This window comes from Corvus hawaiiensis, chromosome 2, assembly GCF_020740725.1.
Source record: "Corvus hawaiiensis isolate bCorHaw1 chromosome 2, bCorHaw1.pri.cur, whole genome shotgun sequence".
Classification (NCBI taxonomy): Eukaryota; Metazoa; Chordata; class Aves; order Passeriformes; family Corvidae; genus Corvus; species Corvus hawaiiensis.
Window position 1 is genome coordinate 121,200,867 of NC_063214.1, and position 19,860 is coordinate 121,220,726.

Genomic DNA, 19,860 nt, shown 5'->3' on the forward strand with positions numbered 1-19,860 from the left:
TCAGAATCCATCAAAGACCCCCCAAAGGCTCCCCAGAGGCTTTGCACCACAGGATTGCACGGGATGCAACAGATCCAGAGTCTGCTGTAAGTGACAAACTCCCCCACCAGGGGACACACCCGGGCATTCCCGCCTGGCCTGAGCTCTATTAACCCATGGGATTCTGTGCTTTTTGTGGGACCATCGCCACCAGAAGTCCAGCGTTGGGATCCACGGATGGTGATATTTTCTTTAGTTTGTCTCTGTCACTCTCTTTCTGTCTCCCCCCACACCTATTTTCTATCTCTTTCTTTCCTCTCTCATATTTACTATCACATACTATTGACTTTGGCATATAGTATCGTTTGCACCTTAATTCAGGCAGAGGCATTTTTAAGAACTTTAAGAACTGGACCGTGACAGAGCCTAAAGGTCTTTTCCAGCCTTGATGATTCTGTGATTCTCTTCTTTGACCCCAGCAGCCAAGGTTGTCTCCTGGAGCAGAGCAGGGTGACCCTGGAGGAGCATCTGGGAATTTTGTCTGACAGTCCTTACCCACTCCCTGACCTCATCCCTGTGCCTGTGCTGATCTCCAGGAGCCAGAACAATGCCGTTTGTCCCAGAAATTGTTGCTCCACCTCCTCATGGCCCTTTCCCCAGCCACATCCTGTTCTTTCTCATAATGTGTCCTTACCAACAATCCTTGGATGGCTCCACAGCTCTCGGTGTTTGGCACATCCACATCAATCCCTCACACCATATTCCAGGGGAGGCCCTGGATACAGGGGAAGGGTGAAATCTGAAAAGCAGCTTTCCCAGAGTCATTTAAACCACACTGCTCGAGCCTGAGGTGTTAAAACTCACGGTACAGAAGAGTTTTCTTCCCTCTGGAGGAAAGGCAGCACTTCCAGGGCATTTCCCTTGGATATGTGAAAATGTTCAGGCTGGAGTTGTGCAGCAGCAGCCCCCGATTCCCTGGGAAGTCTCTCCCTCCATACAGGATCCACGATCCCTGCAGCAGCAGCTGCCTCCACGTGCTCCATGTTCCAGTCACAACAGAAAGCTTGTCCCAGGCAGGGACAGGGATCTCAGTGTGGGAATTCCAGGGATGTAAAAGCAGGGATACAGGAGGTGGAGCAGCAGGGCCGTGTGATGATGAGAAGGGAAGGGAGGCAGCAGCACAGCCTCCCCCAAGGCAGGGGCCAGCAGTGAGCTCTGCTGCTGAGATACAGAGCCCTCATCCCCTAAAATGGGATTTTCAGGAGGAATTAACTCCTGGAAAGGGTGGTCAGGCCTTGGAAAGAGCTGCCCAGGGAGGTTTGGAGTGCCCATCCCTGGAGGTGTCCCAGGAAGGGCTGGAGGTGGCACTCAGTGCTCTGGGCTGGGGACAAGGTGGGCATGGGGCACAGCTGGGACCTGATGGTCTTGGAGATCATTTCCAATGATTCTGGAATTGAATTTGGGAGCTTTTCCAGAGTCAGATAAAAATTAAAAAGTTGGTGAATGAGCAGTGAAGGAAGGTTGAAAAATAAGAACTGCATTTGAAAAGGTATTGCAAAATAACATTTAATATTATTAGAAGAATTACATTCATATATGGTATGGGATACACAACCATCACTTAATGCTCTACACTTCAAGTCCTGCTGCTCTTCAGCAGTTTACCTTGCTTGCACCTCCTAATTTTTTCTTTCAGGGAAATGAAATCCTTTGGAATATTTCAAAGTCTCCCTCTGTGCACTGTGGCTCTGCTGTATCGGAGCTGGAGCATCCGAAAGATAAAGCTGAGCTTGGTTAGACCAAAAAGCAAAAGCACAGCAAAGCAAAAGCATTTCCTCTCCTGGGCTGGAGCTCCAGGCAAAACTGTTCCAGATTCATGGACAGTGAAGTTGTTCTGCTTTGGTAGGACCAGCTTAGAGCAGGACAGCCCTTCCTCAGTGGATTTATCAGCAGGAGCATAAGGGGAAAACAGCTACTGTTAGTCCCACATGGAAAAGCAATAAAGTTATGGAATGAAGGAGTAAAATATTCCCCTTTGGGCCTGTGGAACTGTGCCCCTCCAGCACTCAAGCAGGACTTTCTTTAGTTGAGACCTATCCTCCTTATCCCCAGGCTGTTGATAATTACACAAGATCGGTTTAGATACTAAATTTTACAGAACTTTTAATGACAAAAAGTTGTCTTAGATTTTAATAGCCATTTGATAAAATCATGGAATAATAGAATCATGGAATCCTGGAATGGTTTGGGTTGGAAAGGCCCTTAAAGCCCATCCAGTGCCACCCCTGCCATGGCAGGGACACCTCCCACTGTGCCAGGCTGCTCCAAGCCCCAATGTCCAGCCTGGCCTTGGGCACTGCCAGGGATCCAGGGGCAGCCCCAGCTGCTCTGGGAATTCCATCCCAGCCCCTCCCCACCCTCCCAGGGAACGATTCCTGCCCAATCTCCCATCTAGCCCTGCTCTCCTTTATCAGCATTTTAAGGGAAATATTCAAGTATAGAATGCAACCAGCAGGAAACTGAAAGTAAAACTACCAAATCCTCCTGAGTATTCATATTATCCATAAAAATTATTGAAGATAGGTTGGAAATAAACACCAACATTTTAAAAAAAGTGGCCTGCTCCAATACTCAAGTAATGCTTTCAAAGGGTAACTTTTCACTTGTGCTTGTTCCAACAGCATTATAGACCATTAATAAATTATATTAATACAAATAATTCACATTCTTCATGACCACACCTCAGTCCACCACTTTCCTTCACTGTAAAAGTGTAAAGAATTTAAATAAGTTTAGCATAAGCCTATTGTGGCTTTATATTTGTGCAGCATTCCAGTATTAGCCGAGTAAAGGATGTTTTATTATTTTAGTTTATAATCCCAAGATGAGAACCTCATCCATCTGTACCTAAAAGCCACTGCAGAGAAGCCTCCCATGTTTGTTCTGGGAGTTTGGGAAAAATAAATCCCTGGCTCCCAACCTACTGACACTAAACCACGTATTTCCCTTTTCATTAATGCTTTTTAATTAAGCAGAAGCACTGGGGTGATCCCCCTACCTCTCTCACCATCCAGGAACAGCCAAATACATTCTTCTGTACCAAAAGTGTTTTTACAAAGGAAAAAAAAAATATTATTTTCATTTTAGTTAAGCTGATGGAATACAGCAATTTCTGGTTTTACAGCATTATCTTCATTGAGTTGCATTTCAGAAGCTGCAGTGACCTGAGTCACTGAAAGAACCAAAGTTTTTAATTAAAAAAAAAAAAAAAGAATTTTAATATTTCGATCCATTAATTAAAATCTAAAGCCCCTCAAGCAATGCTGATTACAAAGTTTCCCTGCATAGGTTCGTGATTTATGCACATTTCTGTTTCATTAGGAATTGCTAAGCCTGAAGATGGTGTTCTAGCACAGAGCTGGAATTATAGACATGGCAAAGCTGCAGTTCTCTGCACAATGCTGAGACTTAGAAAATCCACCTGTGAGGAATTTGGGGGACTTGTTTAGGATTTGCTCAATTTAGGCCGAATTAAGGGGCTTTCACCTCAGCAAATGACTCACCTTCAAACTGATTGTACACTGACATGCAACATTGGATTTTCCTTCAATTTTCCTTCAGAACACAGTTCCAAAAGCACTTCACAGTCCTGGAGAAGTCACAGGGCAGCTGCTACTTCCACCAAGTCAAAAATATTCTTCCCTTATTTACAAAATGTCTTTAATCCTTCCCATGGAAAACAAGGAAAATACAGTAACTCTGAGAAATTCCCACCAAACTGCCCTTTTTTCCCCACCACAGGAACTAGAGATTCCTGCTTTTTACCACCAGCTCCTGGATAATTGAAGAGCACTCTGCAACAGCAGGGAGAAATCCCAAAATGTAGCTGGAAATCTGGGGGAAAAACAGGAATTTCAGCCAAGCTTTCCTTGTATTTGCTGTTAATCCACCACGAGGGTCCCACATGAGGCTCAACTTTCCATGTTTTCCAGGAAGTCACATTCCACACTGTCTTCCAGCTGCTGCAGGATCCTGATGCCATTGCTGCCACCAGAATCCATGGAGACAGCTGCGCAGGGCTGGGAATTTTGGGAGTCACTGCCACGTGCTGTGAATGCCCAGCACAGAGTCTGGAAGAAAGGCAGCAGCTGGGTGATGCTGGATACGGAGCGCAGGGTCAGCAGGGGGAATCTGGGATTCCTGGGAATTCCCTCTGGGTGGTTTGGGTCCTGCAAGGAAAAAAAGATCTGGGATTTACTAAAGGTAAATGAAAAAGAATGGTTTGGGTTGGAAGGGACCTTAAAGCTCATCCATGAGCTCTTCCACTGTCCCAGGCTGCTCCAAGCCCCATCCAACCTGGCCTTGGACATTCCAGGGATCCAGGGGCAGCCACAGCTGCTCTGGGCAGCCTTTTCCCCTTCCTCACAGGGAATATCTAAAAATCCCTTGAATGACTTTAAATCTTGTGTTTGGAAAAGTAAATTAATGGATTAAAGAAAAAGAAAGGAGAAGTTTCTTTACCCCATATTTCATCTTGAGCAGATCCATGATCCTCACGATGTGGGGTCTGCATTCCTGGTGGTTTTCCACCAGGTGAGAGGTGACAGGAGATGATTCCGTGTCCACCTCTGGCACGAAGGCCCATTTGTACCTGGAACAAATGGATTGATTCCTTGAGAAGATGAAAACCCTTGTTTGCATCATGCCTGGTTTAGTGCAGCACTGGTTGTTTCTAGAAAGATCTGTCATAAATGTTCTCTTTTGCTATTAATGAACTATCACATTACTAATTTGTCAATATTTAAATACAGCCAGCTCCAAAACATTCCCAGGTGTGTGGCAGATGTGAAACAATCTCCACCTTTCTCTTCTCCCAATTTTCCAAGTTAAGGAATGCCCTAAAAACGATGGTGAAATCCTCCTATACCAAGACCAAATTATTCTCCCAAACCCCCTAAATTCCATTGATCTCAATATCACCACTTGTAGGAGGAACTGATGAAAGGCAAAATGCAATCTTGAGGAAAACAGGATTCCTTTAAGGGATAAGGGAACAGAGGAGAAGAGGGACTTACATTTGGAAGAGCTGCATCCTGTCAGAGGGGAAGGAAAGTGCTGTGTCCAGGAATTTGCAGGCTGCCAGGTACAGGCACAGCTCGTTGGGCTGGATCTCAGCCCCACTGCCATCTCCAGAGCCTTTAGCTTTGCTCATTTTGCTGTTGCTCCTGTGTTTAAATTAAGAAATGTCCCCTTAAAACACAAATCCACTCAAGGTTTTTCAGTCAGCACAAGAGAAATGCCCACACTTACACAAAGGAGCTTTTGTGCAATTATTTTTATTCTGTGGGAGCAAAATAATCTAAAATATACCAAAAAAGGGCAGCATTTTAAAATAGCCAACTGCTGACTTAGCATTTAACTTTATTTTTGTGCACAACCAATAATTAATACCTGTATTTTTAAGCATATCACTAATTTAGCTGCTAAAAATATCCCTAAATTATGATTTATCAGTACCAGAATATAAAAGTGCAATAGCAAAATATCCTGTTGACTCCTCCCTATCCCAGCGCATTAATTAAATTAATTATTTTAAAGAAATCTCTCAAATGGCAATTCTTACTTTGATGGTTCCTCTTCCTCAGTCAAATCTTCTTCCAGCTGTAGAAATGTCTGGATCTTTAAAGAAGCAATTTTGGAGATGCTGAAATATTCATACAACTCAATCCCAACTAAAAGTGATGCTTTACATTGAAAAGGAACCTTTATGACTTGTAACAAACTCATGAATCAGGCAAGAGATTCCATTAACAGCAACAAATTTGATCCAAAAGGAATTTCCTAATGACAATTTCACTTCATCCCCCAAATTATCAGACTAATGTAAAACTGTGAAAGCATTTCCAAACAGGGAAGAGGAAAAAGGTAAACTGGGAAAATCCACAGGCTGATTTTTTCAAATAGATTTTTATATTTAATATAAATATTAAATATATTAAATTTTTTTCTATAGAAAATTAAAAGGTAATAATTTTAATGTATTTAAAATATTTTTATATTTATATTTAAAAATATTTTCTATATTTTTTCAAAACTTCTTCCTTACCAATTCTGTTACCATGATTGGCCACAACGAGGTGAGATGCTGAGGGGAAATCCTCAACAAAAGAACTCTGAAGAACAGAAACATCTGGGCAGCCACCAGAGAAGTCTGGCCCACACGGAGGTTCTCAGTCAGGCGCTCTGGAGGAAGCATAAAAAAAGGGAAAAAATGAAATAAAAGTAGCATTTTCCTGAATTTGTGGTGTTTTGGGAATTGAAATGTAGAACCATGGAATGGTTTGGGTTGGAAAGGCCCTTAAAGCCCATCCAGTGCCACCCCCTGCCATGGCAGGGACACCTCCCACTGTCCCAGGCTGCTCCAAGCCCCAATGTCCAGCCTGGCCTTGGGCACTGCCAGGGATCCAGGGGCAGCCCCAGCTGCTCTGGGAATTCCATCCCAGCCCCTCCCCACCCTCCCAGGGAACAATTCCTTCCCAATATTCCATCTATCCCAGTTTCTTTCAGCTTAAGGCCATTCCCCTTGTCCTGTCACTCCATCCCTTGTGAAAGGTCCCTCTCCACCTTACAGAAGGTGGCAAAACAGAATTCTTTACTTTACCATCAGTTTTGGGCTGAGTTCCTTACATTGGATAACTAAATTGAAATTCAGACACAGCCTGAAAGGGTTTATAGTGCACAAAACTTGGTCAAAGTGACATTTAAGGAGAACAACAGCTCAAGAGTGGCTGGAACATTGCCATGAAATAATCACGTTCCCAGTTGTATTTCCAAACATTTCAAAGGCCTTGAAACCAAGATTGCTGTCTCTCCTTGCTGAGAACATTTATCTGTTGGAATTCAGAGATTCATAAATTTTGTTCAAAATTTAAAAAAACCAGAAGCCTGTGCTGGCAACGAGGTGACTTTGCTTTCTTGCAGAATGTGTATCATGGAGTGGTTTGGGTTGGGAGGGACATTAAAGATCAGCCAGTTCCATGGGCAGGGACACCTCCCACTGTGCCAGGCTGCTCCAAGCCCCAATGTCCAGCCTGGCCTTGGGCACTGCCAGGGATCCAGGGGCAGCCCCAGCTGCTCTGGACCAAGGGATCTGTGTTGCAGCTGAAGGGAAAGGCAGGGATGAAGCCTCACCTTGGATTAGGGGCAGGTACAGGTGGTACTGGTCGATCTCCCCGCTGAAGACAGCGAACGCCTGTCTCTTCAGCAGCATTGCCTTCTGCTCAAAGCTGGGGTACAGCTTCAGGGCACTGCTCTGCATGTCTGCAACACAGAGCAGAGTTAGCTACCCCAGAAAAACTGCTCGGGTTTGGGGCTGAAAGTAATCCCTGTGTTCTGAAATCTTCTACAGAGGAAAACTCTCTCGGTCACTGACCATGAATTTGTGTTGTAACCTCTCCATTATTCCTTTAGAAAGGCTTAAAAAGAGACTGAAGCTGCTTGAGGCCAATTTAAGGGGTCCTATCACATCCTTTCCCTCAGGATTTGTTCTTCCACACTCTCCTCAAGCCTGAATTAGAGGTCAAAGCACATTCATCCAGGGTTTGCTGCACTGCTGCTCCACCTTCCCGCAGCTCACGGCAGACACCTGCAGAGTTTGTGCAGCGTTTGCCAAAGTCTCCTCCTGGAAAAGGTCACACTCAGACAACTCAAAATTAGGGCAAAATGTGAATGTGGGAGCACAGCAAAGCCTCCTCTGGTGTGTTTTAGACATGACCAAAATCTGGATTGAACTCAGCTTTAGCTGGGAATGAAGTTAACAAAAAGGTCAATTATGCACAGTCAGCACTTTATGGATACAGCAGGGTATTAAAAATGCACCCAAGTGGCTCAAATGCAAAAAGGTTACAAATTGAGGTAGAAATAAATCATCAGCAGCTGATACTTACTCATCAAATCCTTGAACATCGTTTTCTCATGTGTGAGGAGATGATCAATGATGGATCTCCAGCTGCAGGAGAGAAAGAAGGAATTAGATATCCAGGGAAAGCTGTGGTGTGGGTTCACCTCAGAAATGATTTGGGTCAAACTTTTTATACAAGGAAACAGTTTCCCAACAGGATTCATGTGCAGACTCTTATCTGGGTTAACAAAGAATGAATGGAGCAGAATTAGTGGCAAGACCCATTTTTGACATTATCCCATTCCATAAGAAAGCACTAAATGGAATTTTCTTCCCAATTTTAGTCTTCTCCTTTAAATCCTTTCCTTGCAAATTCAGAATCCAAGCTTGGAGTGGTACAACCCCACGTCTTACTGAGTGCAGGAAGTATCCATCTGGAAAAAAGATGGATCCATGTACAATTCCAGCACTTCTTTTTTCCAGGCTCTCTTGGTGTAGGCGTATCCACTCAGGGAGCTGAGCAGCTGAGCACCAGCACGGAAACTGGGAATGTTGTAGGCACTGGGGAAGAGAACAAAAATGATCAATATAGGCTTTTCAAAAGTTCAGGAATAGATTCCAACTGACAGAAGGGTTGGTTTGAATGAGATTTTTAGGAAGGAATCCTTCCCTGTGAGGGTGGGAAGGGGCTGGGATGGAATTCCCAGAGCAGCTGGGGCTGCCCCTGGATCCCTGGCAGTGCCCAAGGCCAGGCTGGACATTGGGGCTTGGAGCAGCCTGGGACAGTGGAAGGTGTCCCTGCCATGGCAGGGGTGGGGCTGGATGGGATTTAAGGTCCTTTCCAACCCAAACCAGTCTGGATTCCATGCCCTGTGTCTCCACTGGATATCATCCATCTCTCCCACACCTGTGCTTTTGGTGAAAAACCAGGAAGGGGATAGGGAGAGATGATTCTCTCCCTGCTTCCTGGTGGATCCTGGGATCTGCCCATGCTCTGTTGCCTCATCCCCATTCCCTGACAGGCACAGAAAGGGAGCTTTGAGGGAAGCCCAGAATCCCAGGTGGGGAACCCCCACAGCTGAGCAGAAACTGCTGGCACAGAGCTCCAACAACAACAGGTTCAGCTCCTGGGGAAACACAGCTCAAACCTTGTTAGAATGGAAACAGGGAATGGAGGAACAAGGGAAAAACAAGTGTCAAAAAGATCAGACAGGGAAAACCCCAGGAGCAGAGAGAGGCTCACCTGTGGTTGCGCAGATACGGGAACACGTAATAGAGCAAGCGGGAGATGAGGGGCACGGCCTTCTCCTTCTCATCGCTGCGGTAAACCATGTCCAGCAGAGAGGCCAGGACCTGCAAAAGGCAAAGGAAAACTCTTCAAACCCACAGCTGGCACTTCTGGCCAAAGGGGAAAGCCTGCCATGTTTCAGGCTGGAAGTTTGGGCAATGGAATGGTCCCCAAAAGATTTACACTCCCATTTTATCTACCGGGAAAATCTTCCTCACCTTAATAACCCCAAAAACCCCCCAGATGAGAGGGTCTCACCTCTGCAAGGAGAGAAAGGGCTTGGACACTGTAGATTGAAGGAGCAGAGGCAGAAACCATGGAAGATGGTGCCACTGTTGTATCTAAAAGAGGCAAAATAATAGAGTTTTCTCCTCAGACAGGTCTAAATGTGGCTGTTTCCTAATTTGCTGCCCAAACAGAACATTTATTTGCACATTGGTGTTACACTGAAATGTAAACTCATGCAAACCCCACATCATCAAACCCCTCGTGCTCTTCAGTGCCTCCAGCAGAGGAGAGGGAGCAGCAGGATTCAGGGAAAGCCACGTTACCATTCACATCCTCCACGTTGAATTCATCTGGTAAAATCTGAGGCTGAGCTTTCACTTCCAAGTTCCTGCTCAGCCAGCTGGTCTGTTCCAGGGAAGAACCAGCAATGGTCCCCACAGCCTCCAGGATCTTTTGGGTCACCTCCTGTAACATAACCAAAGTGGCATCAGATGAACACTTGGTGTGTTTAATTCCCAGGGAAGTGAGGAGCTGCAATGAAACCAAATCCCATCCTATCACGGCATCCCGCAGTGGTAGGGAGGAGAAGAGAGATCCAACAGGCAGAATTGTGCAGCAAGATTCATTTATTTAATTATTTTACAACTCTTTTATAGACTTTTTTTCTTCATAGTCAAATTGATCAAAGGATCAGCCACTCCTTGGGGTGATTGGCTAAAATCCTAAAACATCCATTGTCAAAATATTTTTCTACTGTACCATAAACAAAGCTCTGCAAGGTCGCAGGTGTTCATAGCTTATGGAACTCTGCTAATATCTTCAGTGAGAGAGAAAAGTATCCCACGGGACTGGAAAGAAGCAAGAGAAGTTCTTGCCAGCTGCATATTTGTATCCACACCATCCAGCCAAAGCAAAGCAGAGGCTGTAAAATGACACCATTTTCTGTCATTGCTGCCATTTTGCTGGCAGGACTCTGAAGCAGAAGGGGAGATCGAATTTCTCTGTTGGCACATGAAAGTCCTGTAACCACAACAGCTCCTCACAGCCAAAACCAGCCAGGTAAGCAGTGTTCAAGCTGTCCTGGTGAAATCAGGCAGTACAGGAGGAGAACCCTGCTCTGCTCCACCCTTTCTTTACACAACAGCTGAGGTCAGTCATTCCCATTGCTCCAAGGGTAATTAGGCCACTGATTTTCCTAGACAGCTTGGAGATTTCAATATTCACACACAGGACATGAACTCATGACATCCCACTTGTGTTATGAGCTCAGTTCTGAGAAAGATCATAATATTGCACAGTGAAAACAGCTTGGAAAAGATTTTAGGTATTTGGGGCAAAATTCTGTTTGTCTCTCGTGTTGGAGTCTCCCCTGTTCACCAGGCCTCAGCCAGAATGTGTGGATGCACGTTCAGGCATTCCCAAGAGCACAGGAATGCAGGTACAAAGGACAGATCAGGTCATCTCCACTTTTCCTCACCTGAACAGTGCCAGGTTTAGGAACTCAAAGGTAAACATGAACCCACTGTACCTGCAAATCTTTCTGGTCCTTTTTGTTTTCCAGGGTGGGTGTCCTTGTCACAAAGTCATTCAGGGTGCTGTGGGGAGAGCAGAGCACTCTGAGTTAGGAATTGCACAGTGTAAAACCTCTGTAAGACTTCTCCTCTCTCATGCAGTACCTGAGGAGAAGGAAGTGTCCAGGAGGAGCCAAGTTCAACTGCACAGACTCTCTGAGGAGCCCTAATAAGGGCTGGAAGTTCTCCTGCAGGGCTGGGACGGGGAGTCTGCAAAAAAAATAAAACCAAACCACACCTGAGTGAGGGTGGAGTTAGGGAAAGAACAAAAAACAACACACAGGGGTAACTTGGCGGCCTAAAAGCTTCAGGATCAGTCCTTGGGATCCTGTCCTTGCTGACTGTCAGTGTCACTTCCCCTTCCAGTGTCACAGCCCTGGCACTCTGTGTCTGTGTGTCACCAACCAAGTGACAGCACATTTCCTGCAGAGAAGTGTTCTGGGACATGAAGATCAAAGGAAAGCAGAAATGACAATATTGGCTGTTCTCTCACTGGAGTCAAACAGAAAATTCTCTTTTAGCAGGACTGAATTACCTCTGAATGAAAGCATAACTGAACTGCAGCACTGGGATATCCACGAGAGAAGATTTCTGGAAAAGAAAAGCAAACCCACATTTATTTGCCATCAGAAGGAGAAAGAAGATCCAACCTGACACCTTGGGCACTGCCAGGGATCCAGGGACAGCCCCAGCTGCTCTGGGCACCCTGTGCCAGGGCCTGCCCACCCTCCCAGGGAAGGATTTATCCCCAATATCCCATCTAACCCTGCTCTCTGATCATTTAAAACCATTCCCCCTGTCCCATCACCATCTCCTGATATATTCCAAAGAACCTACTCACTGTGGATCAAACCACATTGTGGATAACAAAACGTATTCAGGAGCAAAAGAGAATCCCCACATTGAAAAGAAAACCTTTCTAACAATGCTTTAAAGACCCATTGGAACAGATCCAGGGTGGAATACATTAAGAAAATGGAATTATCTTCCTGGTTACCTCTTCCCCCTTGATTTGTGCTGGTTTCTTGACCACCTCTTTGACCAGATACAATATGGTGTCAGTTTTCAGTGTATTCAGGGCACAAATCAAATCCACAAGGATAAGCTGAGATGCACTGGCCACTGGGAGAATCTGACAAAAGAGAACAAAACAAAAGACACATCCCTCAGACCAAACCAGCTTTTTGTGTGATTACCCAAATATCAAAATTAAATGTAAATTACAGAGGTTAAATCAAACACACAGCCCTTGCCATATAAAGATCTTCTCCCAACACCTTATGGAAACATCTGGATTCTGCTCCAGTAAAAGCAGGAAAGAAAAAGGTTCTGCCCAGAATAAATAATGAGTTACAGAGAAGACAGCTCTTACTTTCTCTGCAAATTGATTCATGGTCTTTAAAATATAATTGTCCAATTGCAGTCCAGTATTGAAGAAAAAAAAAGGCTTTTGCTCTCAGATTTAGAGTGCCACGGTGTGGGTTTTATTTGACTGGTTATTGAGGTTTAATTGTAGTCCTGATGCTTTTTCTAAATAAGAGCATCTCAGATTTTTCAGTCATATATGAAAACCCCCAAAGAATCTACAGAGCTGAGAACTGACCCTATAAATGTAACATTTGCCTTTATCTAGGAAATGGAAGGGTGCCTTTCTTTAGTTTCACCTTGGTTTTACTGTGACTCCTGTGAGGTTTCTTGCTGTTCCACACTGCTGCAATTGCTGCCATCAGCTGGATTCCAAGTTGTGCTGTCAAGGGATTCAGGAAATCCAATATTTTTGTTCTTAGTGTCTTTAAAGGGGAGAAAAATAACTATCAATGTAAGGCAAAGGCCACCTCCTATCTTATAAAACATCATTTCTTTTCCCAGGATATACAGAAAATAACAACTAAAGAACTCTGGGTAAAATGCACTGGGGAGGATGCAGAGATAAAAAAAATCAGCATTTTAAAAGAGCTCCTACTTTGGTTGCTTTAAAGTAGACTGAAGAGGAGCCTTTAGTTGTCCCAAAGAAGTCAGTTGGTCTTTTTTGGGAGTCTTCTCTCTTTATGACACTCCAGAGGAGGGCCATGGTGTTCATAATGCGAGGCAGCTCTTCCAGGATGGCATTCCTGGCATTCCTCAGGTTGGCAGGTTCAGCTGAACAGGATGACTGGGAAAAAAAACCCAAAAATATCAATATGAAAATAATTTATTATGCACAAGAGCCTAAAAATTGTAGGGAACACATCAAAACATCAACTCAAGAGAAAAGAAAAGGTTGTTGATGACAGAGGACTGATATTTGCATCACCATGACCATCATGAATAATGATTTAAAATTCACTTTGCAGGCTTCAAATGCAGAAAATGAAGCTCAGTCCTTCCACTTGGACTCAGTTCAGTTCTTTGGGTGTGCTATGAGGCCTCTCTGAGGTTATTTTCTTGTACAATTCACTGCTTCTATTCACCTGGAAGGAAAAAGGAAGTGCCTCTGTTGTCAGGGGATTCCCACGTACCTTTTTTGTTGGATTGGGATGATCCAGAAGACAGAAGTGCCCAATGGTTGTCAGCCCTTCCAGAAGGGTGAGGGGATAATCAGGAGTCACGTTTTCTCTTTTAGAAGTTAAGCTTTGGAGGGGGGGAAAAAAAAAACCAAACAGGTTAATAAGTCGAGAGGTATTTCCTTGATTAAAAATTCCATTCCTGCTTCTATTCCCTAGCTAAAACTGGAATGAATATCAGGAATATCAGGTCAGGAATGTCAGGTCAGGAATATCAGGTCAGGAATGTCAAAACAAAAGGATCCATAAAACTGGGAACTTTTATACTTGGATGGAAGGCAGAGGGGGACAGAAGTACCACAGCTGCTGCTCCTCTTTCCTCTCCTCCTCCAGCTGCTGCAACAATCCTGCTTCCAGCTCACTCTAGGGACAGGTGCAGCAGGAATTAAGGATCAAACCCTGGGAGCCATGGAGCTGACCCAGGGAGTTCCTACACACTCACTGCTCTGTGGTGAGGGGAATTCTCAGGATAACAAATCCCCCCCCGGTGGCTCTTACCTGGCAGATGTTTTGGCAGAAGTCTTCACAGCTTCATTTTCATACTGCTTGACAAGCTCGTCCAGGTTCTTACAGATCTGCACCACAAACGGGGCCACGGTCCAGCCTAAGGACTTCCCAAAATAGGGCAGGGAACTGGTGACCAATCCTACCCACGTGGGATGCATCCCATGGCCATACTCCGGTTGGAGCCCCCTAACCACAGCAGAGACAAACAACCCCTGGGAAGTGATGGGATGGGGATACACGTATTGCATGGCCCCAATGGCCTGCTGGAAGTTCACAGCCTGCCGCCACTCCTTGGAGAGGTCAGACTGGTTCTCCTGCTCCTCAGGGCTCTGTCCCAGGTGGTGCTCCAAGACAATCAACACCTGCAGGAGCTTCAGCAGCTCAATCTGCAGCGGGTGCTCACTCCAGATCTGATCATGGCCAAAATTGATCAGGCTCTCCTCAAAGAGCTCCTCCTGGGCCCCGTGGTGGGCGCCATCAGCCACGAGCAGCTCGTAGCGTTTGTGGCTGACGTACATGGACGCCGACAGCGAGAGCAGAACAAACTCCTGCACTTTGCACCTTCCCAGCAAATTGTGGATGAACTCCACGTTCTTGGTCTCGGCCGCCTTGGCCGCGGTGGCCAGCTGGGCCATCATCCTGATGAGCACCTCCACGCTTTTCACCTGCACATCCCTGTTGCCCAGGACGTCCCTGTGGGTGACCTTCAGGCAGCAGGGGTAGTAGGAGCGCAGGAAGCTCAGGCACAGGTAGGTGAGCAGCTCGATCAGCAGGGAATGGGGACACATGGTGGGCGACTGAGGCTGCAGCTTCCCATAAAAGCTCTGCCCTACGAGAGCTTCCTGGTGGCGAGCCAAGAGGTTGTAGATGAGGTTCAGGTGTGCTGTGGAGCTGGTGTCCATACTGGTGGTGGCCACGGCCTCGATGAATTCCTTGGGGTTGGTTTTGAGCACCGCCTCCAGCACGGAGAAGGCGTAGAGCACCCGCCGGGAGTCGTAGGGCTGCAAATACAGCAGCATGTGCTTGAACAGGGCCTCTGCCATCTCCTGCTTCTCCTTCTGCTGCTTCAGCAGCCTGCACTGGGTGATTTCCTGCAGCTCCAAGTCCACCTCTTCGTCACTGGACAGAGACTCCGAGGCCTGAGTCCTCTCGGAGTCGGCCCTCACGAGGTTGGGCCCCGTGCTGGATTTGGAGCTCTCGGACAGGGAGGCATTGAGGGAGTTCCCGTGGGTTGGGGCCTCTCTGCCATCAGCAGTGGCCTCATTGTCCTCGTTGCTCAGCTCCTGCAGCTCCAGGGAAGGGGAGAAGGAGGAGGTGTTGTCACTGTCATGGCCTGTGCTGGTGTCTGCAGATTCCGTGTGCTCGCTGGTGTCTGGATCAGCCTCTGCGTCCTGATAAGATCCATCGTTTTCAGGCTGCTCAGCTTTCAGCTCTGCCTTCTCTGGATCATTTTCCACTTCAGCCCAAATTGCTTCTCTATCCACAGCAGTGAAGTGGCTCAAGGGAAGGTTTTCCTCGGAATTGCTCTCAGAGATGCCAGACTCTTTCAAAGGAGCCTTTTCCTTGCAAAGCCAATCACGAACATAGTCTGAAAAAAAAAATTTTTTTCACTTAATTTTCTATTTCACACATAAAATCATATCATAGTCTGGCTTGGAAGGGACCTTTAAGGGTCATTTAGTCAACACAACGTGCTTTATATTCAATAAATCATTTTAAAAAAGGTTTGTAAAGCTACTCTGCTCCAGTCCCATATTAATTGTAATGAGTGGGGCTAAAAAAATGGGCAAGAATTATTCTTAAGGCAAGAATTGTTTCTCTTTTAAAGTGGTTAGAGAGCAGTTCTAACCTACTGCAAAGAGAGCAGGATCAAAACATGAAACACTTTTAGACTGAGACTCCCTAGGAGAGACAATTGTTTCTATGCTTCCTGAATATTCAGTGTTTGTGGAGATCAGGAGGGAAATGAGAAGGATGGCAACAGAGGGATTGCTTAATTAATTAATTAAAGAGCTAATGTTTTCCTTGATTAAATGCTGTGGGACAAGGAAGGAGTAGATGAGCTCTGTGTTTCTATAGCATTCCTGTGGATGCTGTAATTGCGTGACATTTATTTGCCAATTGACACCAAAAAATCATGCTGAGAGCACAGCCTGGGAACAGGTCAGCGCAGGTGACAGCAGCTTTCTGTACATAAAACTCCCAGAAACTTCTTTGCTGTTTCCTGCTCTGCTCCAGGAAAAAAACTTGGATATTTGGGCTAAATCCCAGAATTGTTAAGGTTGGAAAAGATCTCCAAGAGCAGAGTCCAGCCATCACCCAGCACTGAGCCATGTCCCCAAGTGCCACCTTCACACATTTTTCAACACTTCCAGAGAAGGCGACTCCATCACTGCCCTGGGCAGCCCCTTCCAATGCTTTACAACCCTTTCCATGGAGAAATTTTTCCTAATCTCCAATCTCAACCTCCCCTGGTGCCATTTGAGGCCACTTCCTCTCCTCCTTTCCCTTGGCACACGGCAGCAGAGCCCGACCCCCCCTCACTGCCCCTCCTGGCAGGGACTTGTGGGGAGCAGTGAGGTCCCCCCTGAGCCTCCTCTGCTCCAGGCTGAGCCCCTTTCCCAGCTCCCTCAGCCACTCCTGGGGCTCCAGCCCCTTCCCAGCTCCCTTCCCTGCCCTGGACACGCTCCAGCCCCTCCAGGGCTCTCCTGCAGGAGCCAGAACTGGGCACAGCCCTCGAGGGGCCTCTCAGTGCCCAGCACAGAGGGACAATCCCTGCCCTGCTCCTGCTGGACACACAATTCCTGACCCAGCCCAGGGGCCAGTGGCCTCTTGCCCACCTGGGCACCCCTGGGCTCGTGTCCAGCCACTGGCACCAGCACCCCCAGGGCCTTTCCCAGCTTTCCAGCCCCTCTGCCCAGCCTGGAGCTCCACGGGGTTGCTGTGACCCAAGGGCAGGACCTGGCCCTTGGCCTGGTTGACCCTCACACCGTTGGCCCCAGCCTGTAAATGATGCAAGTGTCTCACATCCGTTCCACTTCCAGCAATCCCAAACCTTAAATCTGGGTGGCTGGACATCATCTTCAATTCCAAATATTTTGCTTCCACATCCTAGCTCTGGGATGCCTCTGCCACAAAGGCTCAGCTCTGCTCTTGAATGAAAACAGATCTTTGGACACATATTTCAATTTTCAGAAGTCAGCAGGATGAGGAAGGGGTTTGTTTTTGTGTGCCTAAAACAGCAAAATATTCCTCACACCATCACCCATCTGCTCCTGGACTCCTTTTGGCTGCAGACCTAGTTTTGCTCTGGAAGGGATCCTGAAAACAGTGAACAGTGTGGATCATCTAGGAAAAAAATGAGAAGTGTGGGACAAGATCCCAGAGCAAAGCAGGGAGCAATCCAAACCATCAGGGAGGTGCAGCCACCAGAACAGGAAAGATCCTTCAATTAGAATGATTTAGTCCTGAGCTCTGCCTTAGGCATCACTACAGGGACGGGATGAGCAGGAATCCATGGATCTGATGCAGGGGAACAACTGCTCCCTTCAGCAGGAGCTCTGTGAGTGGTGCCAGCTGTACCTGGGGAGTTCCTGTGCTTGATGTAGCTGATGGAGGTGCGCTGGGTCCGGGGGTGCAGCAGGAGCAGCAGGATGGGCTCCAGGATCCGCGCCACGTCGCTGAGGGACAGCGCCCGGATGAGCCAGCCCTGAGCCGCCGCCCCGATGGCCCCATCCGAGCAGTTCAGGCTGTCCAGCACCACAAACAGGGACCTGAGGGAGAAACCAGCACCAAGGACAGCTGAAATCCCGAAAAAAAGTTAAATCGAGCAGCAAAATCCCGGCAGGGGACACCCAGAGTGTATTGAAGGAAGCGCCAGCCAATGGCTCAGGTCTGCTCCCAACAGCTTTGGTCAAGCACTTTTTCCTGCACTGAGCTCAGGAATTTGTCACACAAATCCTCCCACTCTGCAAAGCAGCAGATTTTAAAGTTCTTTCCCATGTTTATTTGCTTTTATCTCATTTTATCCCCTAGGAAGTAAAACTAAACTTTTTATTTTCACAAGAAGCTGGTGCTGTTTTCTTTGGAAGGCAAATTTAATTCACTCCAAAATAAAGAAGAGCTGCTCTCCAGAAAAGCTGCTCCTCATTTATGAAGCTCTCTCTATTTTTACAGCAACTTCCTTCACCCGAAAAACCACAGCATGCACAGAGTGCCCTGCAAAGATAAACTCCAAGAAGTGGAAGATCTTCCTTTTGCTCACTTTTTACTCTCCCTACAGAGAGCTCCTCCCCCCCTCAGAAAAAGAGAATAAAGCCCAGTATAATTCAATATAAAAATGCAAATGGAAGTGGAAATACCTGTCAAAGGAGCGATTGTGGGAAGTCACTCTGCTGCCTTGGATCTCTCTGGTCAGGTGCCACATGACAGAGAATCTGAACAGAGCTTCCAGCCTTGTCCCCTTGGCAAGGAAACAAGGGAGATTTAGGGAGGTTTTCAAGTTGGATGAAAATGGGAACACATTGGTATCCAGGCAGTGGTTATTGGTGGAAAGCTTTAAAAAGGTTTCCAAACTTTTATGTTTCAAAATTGCAAGGGAAGGAAAACAATAGCAAAGATTGGAAGTGGCTGGTTGAAGTTTTATTGTGCAAAATGTACTGTTGGTTGTCAAAGAATTGCTCTGTCATTAAATTAGGGAAGGAAAAGGAAAGGAAATTACTTCATAACTGGCTCACTTAAAATACATCTCATTGTGAAACCAAATACTATAAAATCAAGTTAAAATAAAGTGATTTTACACATATTGGGGCAGTGGGAAATAAAGACAAAAGCTGCAAGTTTTCAGACACTACAGGATTTGGGCTTGAACTAAAAACTCCAGCTAATATGTACTGATAGATTTTGTATCCAGGGATTAAATCCAGCACTAAAACAAATCCCAGGGAATTGTAAAAGCATGGACAGAGCCTGTCAGACACAGCAACCACGGGAGTCAAGACATGGAGAAGGGAACAGGAGGAAATTTGGGAAGCACTGGAACAATTCCACAGTGCTGGAGGGGCTTCAGTGCATCCAGGACTTACTTTATCCCGATCCAGAAGGGCCTGGCAGATGATGTCTTCACAGATATTTGCTGATGGAGCCAGGCAGTGCAGTCTGTAGAACAATTCCACACAGGCAATGTGGTGCTCCCGAGTCTCCTTGTTCAGCTGATTCCAGAGCACACAGGCAACTCTCTAGGGAAAAAGGATAATATTTATATCAATAATTAAGAATAATTATATTCATAATAAGAGCCATTTCTTTCCTGGCTTCCTGTTAGCAAAAGGCATTTCCAAATTGCCTCAGAATCCCAGGATTCTATGAATTAGAGGGTCAGTGTAGCTGGACAGTTAAAAAGGAGAACAAAATGGACACCTGGTAGAAATCTGTTTTCTCTGAGATCATCTTCAGAACTGCAGGAGCAATGGGAGGCAGGGTGACCATCTGCAGCTTCCCAAGGAAAGGGTTGTGGCCAGACACTTTGTACCTCTTCATCCTGTCCTCAATCACCAGTGCCAGGGACTGGGAATGGTTGATGACCTCCAGGAGGGTGAAGATGGACACGTTCTGCACGTAGCAGTCGTTGACACAGCAGCAGATGGTCATCAGGGACTTCAGCCACAGAGGGAAGCTGGGATCGCCTCCTGCTCAGAAGGGAAGGGACAGAAAGGGTTTGAAACAACCTCAGGGTTGGGGTCATACTCCCAAAAATCCTTTAATCAAGGTCACAGGACCAAAATGACTGCCCAGGTCCCACTGTCATGCTGACATCGTCAGTATCTCACAGAATCACAGAAGGTT

General features: G+C 46.3%; 1 protein-coding gene across 2 annotated transcripts in view; it reads right to left on the reverse strand.

Moving 5' to 3' along the window:
• Positions 1-1,529: 1,529 nt before the first annotated feature.
• DOP1B (DOP1 leucine zipper like protein B) overlaps positions 1,530-19,860 on the reverse strand; it is a 39,110-nt gene continuing 20,779 nt past the window's right edge. For both annotated transcript variants that reach the window (XM_048291317.1, XM_048291309.1), the window contains exons 15-37: positions 19,435-19,703; positions 19,101-19,253; positions 18,378-18,478; positions 17,599-17,789; positions 14,008-15,604; positions 13,465-13,576; positions 12,930-13,118; positions 12,631-12,756; positions 11,964-12,098; positions 11,502-11,557; positions 11,072-11,176; positions 10,924-10,990; positions 9,719-9,860; positions 9,426-9,508; positions 9,123-9,232; positions 8,294-8,440; positions 7,926-7,987; positions 7,171-7,299; positions 6,086-6,222; positions 5,603-5,658; positions 5,055-5,204; positions 4,501-4,630; positions 1,530-4,208 (exon numbers count right to left, since the gene is read on the reverse strand). In XM_048291317.1, the coding sequence (XP_048147274.1) occupies positions 3,951-4,208; positions 4,501-4,630; positions 5,055-5,204; positions 5,603-5,658; positions 6,086-6,222; positions 7,171-7,299; positions 7,926-7,987; positions 8,294-8,440; positions 9,123-9,232; positions 9,426-9,508; positions 9,719-9,860; positions 10,924-10,990; positions 11,072-11,176; positions 11,502-11,557; positions 11,964-12,098; positions 12,631-12,756; positions 12,930-13,118; positions 13,465-13,576; positions 14,008-15,604; positions 17,599-17,789; positions 18,378-18,478; positions 19,101-19,253; positions 19,435-19,703 (4,505 nt within the window). In that variant the 3' untranslated portion in view covers positions 1,530-3,950. The remainder of the gene's footprint in view (positions 4,209-4,500; positions 4,631-5,054; positions 5,205-5,602; positions 5,659-6,085; positions 6,223-7,170; positions 7,300-7,925; positions 7,988-8,293; positions 8,441-9,122; positions 9,233-9,425; positions 9,509-9,718; positions 9,861-10,923; positions 10,991-11,071; positions 11,177-11,501; positions 11,558-11,963; positions 12,099-12,630; positions 12,757-12,929; positions 13,119-13,464; positions 13,577-14,007; positions 15,605-17,598; positions 17,790-18,377; positions 18,479-19,100; positions 19,254-19,434; positions 19,704-19,860) is intronic.